The sequence below is a fragment of the Microtus pennsylvanicus genome, chromosome 1 (assembly GCF_037038515.1).
Source record: "Microtus pennsylvanicus isolate mMicPen1 chromosome 1, mMicPen1.hap1, whole genome shotgun sequence".
Classification (NCBI taxonomy): Eukaryota; Metazoa; Chordata; class Mammalia; order Rodentia; family Cricetidae; genus Microtus; species Microtus pennsylvanicus.
Genome location: NC_134579.1, coordinates 85,371,824 through 85,384,085, shown reverse-complemented (window position 1 = coordinate 85,384,085; position 12,262 = coordinate 85,371,824). Strand labels below are relative to the sequence as shown.

Here is a 12,262-nt window from a genome sequence, read left to right as displayed (position 1 = left end):
TCCCCTGCGGTGTGGCAGGCAGGCAGGCATCTTTGTCTTGGAGCCTGACACAAGGTGTTTTTGCCACTAGGTGGAGATGGAGCAGCGTCTCCAAGGGCACCAGGCTCATGGGGAGCCCAGCTTTCCCCAGAAATAAGTACTTTAGTGAGGTGAAGTAACACACATGTTCGTGTCCATGGCACGTCAGCAGCTCATGTGTTCACAAGGCCACACAGCTGCCACTTGGTTCTGCTCTCACACATTGCCATCCTTCCAGGAGGAAGCCACCTACCGATGAATCAGATTCCCCCCACCCTGCTAGAACCCCTGGCAACCGCCAGTCTGCCCTCTCTCTGGGGCCATCCCTATTCCGTGTGTCTCTTATACATGAGTTCATAAAATTGGTGACTATGCTTGTTAGTTTTTGTCAACCTGGCACAAACCCAGACATACTTGGGAAGAAAGATGCTCACCTCCCTCACACTGGCCTGGGGGCATGTCTGTGAGCCATTTCCTTAATTGCTGATTGGTGTGGGAGGCCTGCTGTAGGCACTATATCTCTGGGTGGGTGGACCTGGGCTACATAAGAAAGGTAGCTGTGCAAGTCAGGGGCTCAAACCAGTGTTCTTCCATGGTCTCTGCTTCAGTTCCTGAATCTGGGTTCTCCAACATTCTAGGGGCAGAGACTGACAGATCCCTGGAGCTCGTGGAGCCAGCAGGCTCAGACAGTGAACTCCAGGTTCAATGAGAGACCCTGTCTCAGAAAATTAAGTGGAAGGCTGTGGAGGAGAGCTTCTGATGTCAACTTCTGGCCTCCATACATGCACACACACATATGCATGCACAGAAACACATCCATAGACCCCATACTCCACCTCCCCCCACACACAAGGGTTTATAGTACATAAGCAGTAGCAACCTAGTCTTGGTCTGTCAGAGAAAGGATCCACTAGCTACTTATGAATGGTGTGCTTGTGGACTGTGGTTTACACGTGCCGTAAAATACACAGCGTATTTCAAATATTTAAGGCTAAGGAAGAACATAAAATGTCACGCTAATAATTTTTATACCTGCTGCATACTCAAATGGTAATTTTGTGGCATATTGAGTTAAAGAAAATATCGTGTTGAAATTTCCCACTTGCGTTTAGCTATTTGAATGTAGTTGCTCTGATTTCTGGGTGGCATCTGCCGCTACACTGGGCATCACTGGTCTCACGCCAGGGCTCAGGGCCGGTTTGAGGGGTACCCCCCCATAACTGACAGTCATTGCCGTTAAAGTTGCCGCCATTTCTTTGGCGTATCCTCACAAAGAAGATTACGGTGGCTCTGCAACTCCTGTCTCCTCGTTAGTCGCAGTAGATTAACAGGCAATGGAGAGAGGATTTGCTGTGTTTGGCGCAGACTCACCTTGTGTTAATAAATCTCTCATTATGAGAAGACTCATGGTGGGATCTTCCTCCTGGAGGTCCAGGCACAGGCCACATCCAGGACCCTGGCCATTAGTCTTTCGATCCTGGGTGGTTTAATGAACACAGTACGGATTGTCTAAAGAGAGATATGCAGAGCGAAGGGCTGATAGGCAAGGTTGGTGTCGAAACAGAATTTCAGAAGGGGAAACAAAGAGCTAATTGGGGAGAAAAGGAGCTGGAAAATAAATCTGGAGACAGGGTGGAGTATTTCTCCAGCTGCAGTTGCCTCCCATCCTGTATTTATCCAGAGGCGGGAACGACATTTGGATGAAATTCAGACAAACCACCAGTACATTCCTGGAGTTGGTGGATGGCCTTTTACAGAGCAGGACACCCCTCGTCTGTCCCTAAACTGCATCCTGGGAGTTCATGAGGATATCACAGAGAACGGCCCCTCTGCTCGCTCTCTACCGCATCTGCATACTAAGCATCCTGGGAGTTCAAACCTTCCCCGCCATATACTCTCCTTTGAGATGATGGGACAACTTCGTGTAAAGGACAGATAGGGGAGCATTCTGTGCATTTCATAGAAGAGAAGGAGGAGGTTAAATATGGAGGTAGATAATTGTGGCTTGTGGGGTAGGATCTGTACATGACCTTGAGTTTTCTTCTGGTTAACGCCACTGAGGGCTAGAATCATGCTCGCCCCCACCCCCGCATTTCCTCGGGCTTCTCTGGGTGACCTCACCCAGCCTGCCTGTCTGTCTGCAAACCCCATTACTCTCACCGCTCCCCTGACTGTGTCGCTAAGCTTGGCAGTTGGCACGTCTCTCCCCACCAGCCTCTGAGCTGAGCAGCCTTCCCTGGTCCAGTTTCTGGCGGCCCCACCCTCCTACACAAAGCCCGGACTGTTACTCACAGAGGTTGGCGATGTCCCACCCTTTCTGAAAACAGGCCTTTGGAGACTCTCGGTCCTACAGAGCTGCTTCTCAGCAGCATACACTCTCCAACATCTGAACCCTGTCTCCAGTGGAGACACTGACGTGTGAGCTTCTGAGACCTGTTCTCCTCCAGTTCCACACCCCTGTTCTAAAAGGCAGGGTCTGGAGTTCAGCACCAGGAAGCTTCATGTACAGGTGGCCTTTGGGGAGACTCTGAAGATAACGTCAGCATGCGCAGAGCAGTTGATGCAGCTCTTCAAAGGGTTAGTCCCAGGGGACATGCTACTGTCTGTACCTTCAGTTCCGTTAGCCCCACTGTCCTTAAGCTCCACGAGGATAACCTGGCCTTAGCTGTTTCTACCTGCCCTGGGTTTATTGGGATTCCTTGATATCTGGTTCTATCGCATCTTCTAAGCCGAAGAGAGTGCTCTCATTTCTCACCTTGTTCATTTCATGGTACCCACTCACTTGCTTCAATATTTATTTATCTTTCTTATCACCACCCCCAATTTTGCAATGCTAGGGCCAGCTTCTCCTGTCAACCAACCAGTGTGTGCCTTCACGGATACCTTGAACGCCTGCCTTATCCAAAACGGATCAAGAATGTGGACTTGTTGCCAGAAATTAAGTAGTGAAATTTATCACCCAAAGCGCGGTTTTCCTCTTGTTCGTTCCTACCCCCCACCCCCAAATATGGAAAACTCAAATGTCCGCCTGTGCACAGAAACAGTGGGATGATTTTAGAGAAATAATCTGCCCAGGATCATAACACCAGGTCCGAATCAGAAGCAGAGTAAGCCTTGTGAATCCCTGGTTTTCTAGCCCTTTTTGATAGTACTGTAAACGTGCAATTACATGTAGCTTTATAATACAGCGAAGTGTAAGGGTTTTGTTGTTGTTGTTTTGTTTTGTTTTTTGGTTTTTCGAGACAGGGTTTTCTCTGTAGCTTTGGAGCCTGTCCTGAAGCAAGATCTTGTAGACCAGGCTGGCCTTGAACACACAGAGATCTGCCTGTCTCTGCGTGTGCCGCCACCGCCCGGCTAGCGAAGTGTAAGTTTCCTATTAGCTCTTCTGCTGCCGCTGTAATAAAGCACCATGGCCAGAAACATCTTAGGAAACAGTTTATTTAGGCTTGTGGTTCCAAAGGGTTAGAGACCACGCTGGTGAAGACAACGCCTGCAGCAGGTGGCTGGAGCAGGAAGCTGGCTGATTACATTTGAGGCCACAGCAGGTAACAGAGAATGGCCGGAAGTGGGGCCGGGCCACACTCAAAGACCCCACCAGTGTTGTACTTCCGCCAGCAATGCTGCACCTCCCAAAGGCTCCATAGCCTCCCTAAAGAGCACCGGCTGGGAACCCAGTGCTCAAATACCCGAGTCCATGGGGGACATGTTTTCATTTAAACTGCCAGAAGTAGTAAGTTTGTAGACCAATCTAGGGACTGCAGAGACTGGCTGCTTTGTCAAAAGTTTGCTTCCCAGCATCCACATGGTGGCTCACAACCATCTGTAACTATAGTTCCAGAGGGATCCATGCCCTTTCCTGGCCTCCTTGGATACCAGATGCACATAGTGCTCATGTATACACATATATGCAGACAAAATACATACATGCATATATATATATTAAAATCTTTTAAAATAAACGGCTACATATACATAGGTGTAGGTTGGTATACACAGTTACTTTAGTAGCAATCAGGGATGGCAGGGGCAGGGGTCCCTCCCTCTGTTGCAGGCAGCACCCCTTTCTCCAGCTTCTCCTCCTCTGACTGTAGGCTTCCATTGACGTTTTGCGCCTGACACTGTGCTCACTGACCAGCAGGACCATGTGAGCTGCTGTAGTTGACAGACAAGATCACCGAGGGGAGGAAACGCTCGGCGGCTTTGCTGACAGCACACTGATGGGTACCCAGCGCAGACTCCGCTTTGGCGTATGGGGCCTCACCCCCTCTTTCTAATGCATACATTTTGGATATTTTTAAAGTCACAATTCAGTATCTGCAGCAGAGTCTGTGGAGAGGCCCAGTTCTCCTTTCTCAGGATGGAAGCCTGAGGCAACCTGGGACCAGAGGTCCTGTTTACTTTCTTGCTATTTCTAGGCCAGTCCAAGAGGTGCCCAGCAGGCTGTCTCTGGTTCAGCTTTGTCTTTGTGATACAATGTAGCCTGAGGCTGTTAGGTGTTCAATAATCGTCACTTGTCACCTTGGGTAACACGGGTATATGGAGGGCTGGTCCCTGTGCCCACAGGAAGTGAGATGGATCACGGTTTCCCTCACTTCCTGCTGTCATTTCTCAGGGTCTTTTATTGCCTTATGCATAGAGAGACTTCCCTGTGCCCCATGTGAGCTCACTTGTCCTGGTGCCTGTTTCCTTATAAAACTCCTTTGCAGAGGAGCTGGGTAAAGAGGGATTTAAAACTGGGCTCTGCTGCTATTTTAAAAATGAAAACCATTTTAGGAAACATGATTTTCCTTGTTTGTGTCGGAATCTACTCAACAGCAAACTCTGCCTTAATGAAATTCCCTTGCATTCAGAAAAGTTAAATGTATTTCAATCCGTTGGGGGAAAATTATTCGTAGTGTTTCCAACACTCACAGAGCGCGTTCTGAGTGGCTTTGTGTCTGACAGTGGGGGTGTTAAGGAGCGGGTCCCCACTCCTGACGCAGACCCTGTAGTGTCCTGAGATGTTTGTGCGCAAGACTCCCCTAGTTAAAGTCTCTTAACTCGAAGAGATCAGCCACACTTCATTTAAAATGGGTCAGAGCAAAGTTTTTCAGTTATTCCAACACTTGATTCTCGGGCTGTCTCTTTATGAGGCTTCTTTTTCTTTCCCCCCACGTAAAGAAAAATGACAGTGTGGGCATATGGCTCAGTTGTGGAACCCGTGCCTGAGAAGTCCAAGGCCCTGAGTTTGATCCCCAGCACTGCAAAATGATGGGGGGCTGGGCAAGGAAATCGGTCCTTGTCATCACTGAGATCAGCTCATGCTATTTTAACTCAATCTAGGTGATGCTTAATTTTCCTCAAAACAGATTTTGTTGTTGTCGTTGTTGTTTGTTTGTTTGTTCTTCAAGACAGGGTTTCTATGTATATCCCTAGCTGGAATTATGGAACTCACTCTGTAGGCCACGCTGGCCTTGAACGTGAAGATCTGCCTTTGCCTCCTGAGTGCTGGGATTAAAGGTGTATGTCCCCACCACTGCCCTCATGAGAACAGATCTTTTTTTTTTCTTTTTTTAAAATACATTTACTTATTGACCTATGTGGATATGTTTGGAGGTCAGGCATCAGCTTACAGGAGTTGAGTCTTTCCTTCCACCATGTGGGTTCTGGGTTGGATCTCGGGTTACCAGGCTTAGTGGCAAGCATTCTTACTGAGCCGTGGTGCTGGCCCCTCAGAGCAGTTATTACATGATGTATGGTCATGGGACTACAGCATGCATCAGACTCCTTGGCGTTTGACACCGCTGAACAACTTTTGATAAAGCCGCTTTTGTGTATTTGTTGCTTGCAAAGCATCGCTCCTCTGTCTGACTCTGTGACGGTGACAGCACGTGGTACTCACCTGTCCACAGGGAAAGGTGACACATTCTACCCCAACGCAATCAACTCCGCCAGATGCTTGGAAACCACTGGGAATGGTTTCCGAGGAAGGCAAGCATCCAGATGGCCTCACTTTGTTCTACTGGTCTACCTTTTTTTTTAAATGTCATGTTTCATTATTTTTTTAAGATTTATTTATTATGTATACAACATTCTGCCTCCATGTATGCCTGCACACCAGAAGAAGGTGTCAGATCTCATTACAGAAGGTTGTGAGCCACCATGTGGTTGCTGGGAATTGAACTCAGGTCCTCTGGAAGAGCAGTCAGTGCTCTTAACCACTGAGCCATCTCTTCAGCCCCTGGTCTACTTTTTTTTTTAAGACCACACATTTTAGCCTTAAGTAATGGGACTACAGCATTGTTCAAAATGCTAGGAACGCATAAATAAAATATGAATTAAATATAAACTCACTATGCTTTTGTTACATTTATTTATTTGTGTGTGTGTGTGTGTGTGTAAATCAGCAGACTTGGATCTCTCCTTCCACCTTGTGGGTCCCAGGGATAAACTCAGGCCATCAGTCTTGGTGGCAGTCACCTTGACCAGCAGAACTGTCTCGCTGGCCCCTGACTATGCTTCTGTTAACACATCTTCCTCTAGAGGTAGCAGGTAACCTGCATTAGGTACGAGGAGTGTGTTCACTTAGCCACTAGTGTGTTTGCTGCGTGAGGACTGTGTGCTGGGAGACACAGCTTTTGCGGGGGGGGGGGGGGAGGGAAGCAGATGGCGGCTGTAACAAGGACAATGGCGGAAGAAAGGCAAGTGGCATCGAGTCTGAGATTTTGTCCAAGTGCCCTCTACCTCCCCCATCCTGCACTGTCAGTCAGTAAGGGGACCCTGGGGACACGTTGATCACTCCCTTCTCATAAAACGGAGTACTGGTCCCTTCTGTGCCACCCAGCACTCCCACCTGCCCACACCTGTGTCTTGTCCTCGGCTGACACCGTCCTGCAGCAGAACAAGCCCTTTCTACCCTCGACACGGTGAGCAGAGTCAGGCTGGATTTTCTCTGCAGGCATCCGACCTCCACTCGGGTTCATGAGTCCCTGCAGAGACACAACCTGTACAGTGTATCAGATGACTGTGAAAAATAGCGGCATCGTTCTCTCGGCCCTGGGGAGCAATTCCTCATCCAGGAAAAAGCCTGGGACGTGGTCGGCAGCGAGGCCAACAGCTATCAGGGGTTCTGGACATCTCTTCCCGAACTTTCTTTAAGGAAGTTGATTCTCATCTCACTTTACATTTAAAAGTGATGGGATGATGCTAATAACAACAATGACAATGGGAACTAGGTGTAAACTGTGTCAGATGTGTGGCTTTCACCTTATGTTTCTTTAAGCCTCAGTTTTCTCGTCTGGAAAATGGGCTACTCGTAGTCCCTGTCCTGCAGGTTTGAAGTGAGGATTACATCTGATTTTGAAACGTGTACTTTAGATCAGCATTTATGTGCCGTAAACGTAGATGGTCTCTTCAATGTAGCCTGTGTCTCAGGCTACTTCCTGGGCTCCACCCCCCCGCCCACACACATACTCTGCCACCCACAGCAGCCTTTGATACCATTCCTGGCCCCCTCCACTTTTCCTCTTATCTTTCTCTCAGCCTCCAGTGTCTGCTCACTGTCTAGTCTCCGAGACTTTTAAGCACCGAGCGAGCCTTCACTTTCAGGGGTGTGCAAGCCGAGCCGGCTGGAGGTTATCTTAAATGACAATTGAAGTTAGGAAGCAAGCCAGGGACTTGATCCGATTTTATTGTTTTACTTCAAAGTGCCTTTGTTTAGGCGTCTACAGTTTTTTTTTTCATAAGCCATTCGCCTGAGAGAAAGGTGACAAAGGGATGCAGTTTTGTCCCAGCATGTTGCAGGTGTCATTCCCTTTGATTTGCCAGCCTTTGACTGGATCAAAAGGCCTCTTCTGTTCATTTAGCTTATTAGCTTATTATTTTAAAAATGTATATATTTTTATTTTATGTGTGCTGGTGTTTTGCCTGCATATTTGTCTGTGTGAGGGTGTCGGGTCCCTGGAACTAGAGTTACAGAGTTGTGAGCAGCCATGTGGGTGCTGGCAATGAAACCTGGGTCCTCTAGAAGAGCAAGCAGTCAGAGCTCTTAACTGCTGAGCCATCCCTCCAGGCTGATATATATCCTCTTTAAAGGTAGTAAGATAAATGATTGGGGCCTGATACAAGACAGCCAATTCACTTTTCACAGGGAAAACTAAATGCTATTAATTTTCTTTTTCTAAATAGCTTTGTTTTTTTTTTTAATCATGGTTCCCTTTGAAATGTAGATGAGTGGAATTCTTGACTAGGTAGTATGTTCATAGAATCCCTGAAAGCTTTTTCAAAAATCAGTTGGGATTTTTCTAAAGAATTTATTCATTCTTACTTTATGTGCACTCAGTGTTTTGCCTGCATGCTTATCTGTACACCACGCATGCAGTACCCGTGGAAATCAAAGGAGGGCACTGCTCCCCAGAAACCCAAGTAACAGATGGTTGTGAATTGCCATGTGAGGACTGGGGACTGTACCTGAGTCCTCCGGAAGAATAACTTGGCCATCTCTCAAGTCCCAAACTAAGATTTTAAAAGTGTATATGTTTAAGGCTGGATGTGGTCACACATGCCTATAATCTCAGCACTCAGGAGGGAGAGGCAGGTGGATCTCTGTGAGTTCGAGGCCAGCCAGGTCTACAGAGTGAGTTCCAGGACAGCCAGGGAGACAGAGAGAGACCCTGTCTCAAAAACAAACAAGCAAACAAATATCTAGAGTGGCAATAAAGAAGAGTGTGCGTGCTTATTACAACTCCAACCTACTGTCCCCCAATAATTACTCTTGGTATTCAAAAATAATATACCTTCTAGTTCACAGAAATACTTTTACCTCAGAAAAAACGTGAGTTCAGCATAATAAACGCAATGAATAAAATAATAAATTAGTTCAGTAAGTAAAACATGGGAAAGGATACTAGGTCAAGCTACTGGGTTGAACTTTTCTCATAAGGCTATTTACTCTCTCCAAAAAGCACAGGAAGTGGATGCATTGGTTATGCCCACCATATAGATGAAGAACAAAGGCTAAGCAAGGGAGTGGGTGCCAGGTGGGAACGGGGGCCCAAGATCCATGGTAGCATTTACTCAGTACCCCTGAGGCCAGTTCATTAGATGGCGAAAGTACCAACCCAGTTACTCATAGAAAACCTTCTGATCCTATTTTACATAGAACCCCTACGTTCTCAGGGACTCTGATAAAGGAAAATGAGCTCATCCCCAAAGTATGCATCTGAATCAGAAAGACCCCAGCCTGAGGACTGACTTCAGGAGGCCAAAGCCCTCCCAGCAAGTTGAGCTAGGATTGAGTGATTCAGTGCCCACCTTCCCACAGAGTTTGCAAATGTGCTGATAAACTAGATCATTCCTAGAAGTGTTACTTAGTTTGATTTGGAAAGTTCTTTGCCTAAAACATAGAAATTATATTATCATCTTTCATTTCCCAAATGAGTTAGTAAACTAGGAAGCCTTGTTGCGTTGGGCTGGGGGGTGGAGTCTGCACATTTGTGATGAGGATTAAATCATTATTACATATCCATAATTTATAATTGGAACCTCTCAATCATAAATGTACTGGGGAGAGGAGGGCACAGTGGTTTGCAAGATGACTTGTCAAACGTCACCCTGATAGAGCATAGCCAGTCATTATTAAAATACAATACTCTTATTTAATCCTCCCATCTAGTGTAATAATAACGCGAAACAAAGCCGACTGGAACCAGGGCACATGATATCAAGAATTCATAAAGGAGAAGGCAGGAGCCTATTGCCTTTGAGTCCTAGCTTCTTCATGCTTGTGAAATAAAGTGTATTGGGCTGTATGATTCTTAGAAATGACAACACGAAGAACCCGGTCCATGGAGGAATCCGGGCGTTCCACAGACAAGCCGATTAAACTTGTGTACTTTCCCTTCTGGCGCATGCGTTGGGGCTCAGGTACCCCTCAGAAAAGCCTGCATTGCACAAAATGCAGATGCCCGTCTGCTCATCGTAGAGGAGGAAGGAAAGGCCAGCAGACGTCTGGCTTCTCGGTTGCAGCAAGGCTGACGGACTCCCCCCCACACACACACACCCCTCCCCAAACGCTACTGCATCCAAATGCAAGGGTGCAGCTGTCTTACCGCAGAGTGCCGCAGTTGAGTATTTTCAGGGACAGACACAAGGGGAAATCGCAGCCCGAGCACACCCGGGCCGCTGCCTGCCAACCTTTCTGCACTGAGGAGCCCCGCACCAGGCAGCTGGCAAATTTCTTGTCCCTATCCCTGGGGCTGCGAGGTGGAGGCTGGGTGGGAGCTCAGGTTGAAAAAGGCAGGGGCTGGGGGCGGGGCTTCAGCCCATCCCTCATCAGGGGGCTGCCGGCTGGGCAGCCAGGAAGCCCAGAAGCCGTCGCCCGGTAGGTATAGCAGATATCCGTGCAGGTGGGGCCTCCTTGCTACCGTACCTGGCTGTGGCTGAGCATGTGGGCGGCCGGAGGCAGGCAGCAGGCATTGCTGCTCATGTTAGCTCTGAAATGAAGCCGCTGAGGCCTCTGCCTCGGAAGGCTTGCAAGGGAGATCAGCACCCAGCAAATAAGAAGCCAGCCCTGGTCCCCAGAGGAGGAGGAAGAGGAGGAGAGGCTGTGCATCCCGCTCCCTGTGTCCTTTAAATGAGGAGCCTGCCGCTTTGCTTCTGACCCTCGCTTACATCACTAACCTGTGACAGGCACATCTCCACGCCCGGTACCTGCTCCTCCAACAGCAGCTTCCAGTCCTCTTTGTATGCGGCAGACATGGCCAGCCAGCAGGATTCCGGCTTCTTTGAAATCAGTATCAAATATTTACTGAAATCCTGGAGTAACAGTGAGTAATAGAACATAAGCTTTTTGTTATTTTGTTTTCTGGATGCTGCTGAGGTTAGAGAACTCAGATCCGAACTGGACACATGTTTGTAAGCTGAGGAAGTTTCTCTTTCTCTCTCTCCCCTTCTCTCTCTCTCTCTCTCTCTCTCTCTCTCTCTCTCTCTCTCTCTCTCTCTCTCTCTCTCTCTCTCTCTCTCCTTCCATCTGCTGTGAAAGTCAGAACGTCAGAGTCTGAGCTAACCTTGTTCAACTTTGAAGGCTGCAATAGAATTACAGTAGATTTTGTTTCCTTAAAATTTCTAGAGGTAGGGCAGGTCAGACTCTGGGGAGGGCAGCAGGCTGGGCATTCCAGGCTGCATTGCCTGCCTGGTGTTTATTCGGTTTGGTCAGGCTTTATCTAGATATCTGTGAAGTGCAGTTTAATCGGAGGGGTGTGGCAGGGTGGCAAGTACTTTGGAATTGTTTTATTGGGGTATTGTCTGAAGAGAGGCAACTGCTTCCGAGTCCAAAACCTAAGACTCATCTTTGCTAGGCTCAGCGTCATTTGCAGGTCCATTTGCTCTTCCTCCGGTCCTGGTGGATGATGCTCAGGATGCTATTTACCGTTTGCATTTTTAGAGATCTCAGTTGCTCTGGTCCAAGCATGCATCTCTGAAAGTAAACAAGTGCCATTCTGACCCAAATGGCTCCTTAGGCTATGAGAATGCCAGGGTTCCGAAGTGGCGTTTCTGACCTATATACTTAAAAAAAAAAACGATCCACTCTTTCAAAAGGACAACCTCCAAGCCCTTCTGGGTCTGGGTTGAAATCAGGATGAGGCCTTCGGGTGCTCAGAAGTACTTTGTGTTTTTCTGCGCAGTTTCAAAGCCAAGTATGCCCCAGTATCAGATTTGGGCTTATTTTGTACAAAAGAGACTGCTGAGTCTTATCAGGTGCTTGGCTGTTTCAGAATAAAAATTTGTTTCTAAAAATTATTTTCTGTATTTTCTTAGGTATATATTCATTAACCCGCCTGGACTCGGGAAGGGTGGCACATGTCTCCACCACTCATGACCTGTAGCTAAAAATTGTTTTTATGTAAACAAACCTAGGCAGGGGAATTGGGCTGGATTGTTTGGAGAAGCGTGGAGTGCCTGCTTGGAGATATTTGGGGGTGCATCTCTGAATGATATCCACAGAAGCCATTTTTCCCGGGTCACTGAGCCCCACTGTGCACTCGGGGCTTGTCTGGACTGTTTCTTTACAAGGAGGGGGGACGTTTGGGAGCGATACTGCTGCTTTGTTGAGGCCATAAATCATTTAACTTGGGTTCATTTTTTATATACTCCATGCTCAGAGAGGAATCTTCCTTTGTCTGTCTACCCTTTGATTGGTGAAAAGAATTTGACATCCTGGGCACTAAAGAGAGCAGTTTGTCTCGATAGAAAAAAAAAACCAAAC

At 47.6% G+C, this 12,262-nt stretch overlaps 1 protein-coding gene across 5 annotated transcripts in view; it reads left to right on the top strand.

Moving 5' to 3' along the window:
- Fry (FRY microtubule binding protein) overlaps nucleotides 1–12,262 on the top strand; it is a 392,348-nt gene that overhangs the window by 132,190 nt on the left and 247,896 nt on the right. For 2 of the 5 annotated variants that reach the window (XM_075971612.1, XM_075971593.1), the window contains exon 1: nucleotides 10,108–10,823. The exons of the other annotated variants lie outside the window; for them this stretch is intronic. In XM_075971612.1, the coding sequence (XP_075827727.1) occupies nucleotides 10,754–10,823 (70 nt within the window). In that variant the 5' untranslated portion in view covers nucleotides 10,108–10,753. Of the gene's footprint in view, nucleotides 1–10,107; nucleotides 10,824–12,262 lie in introns of those variants that run through there. 5 annotated transcript variants of the gene reach the window in all.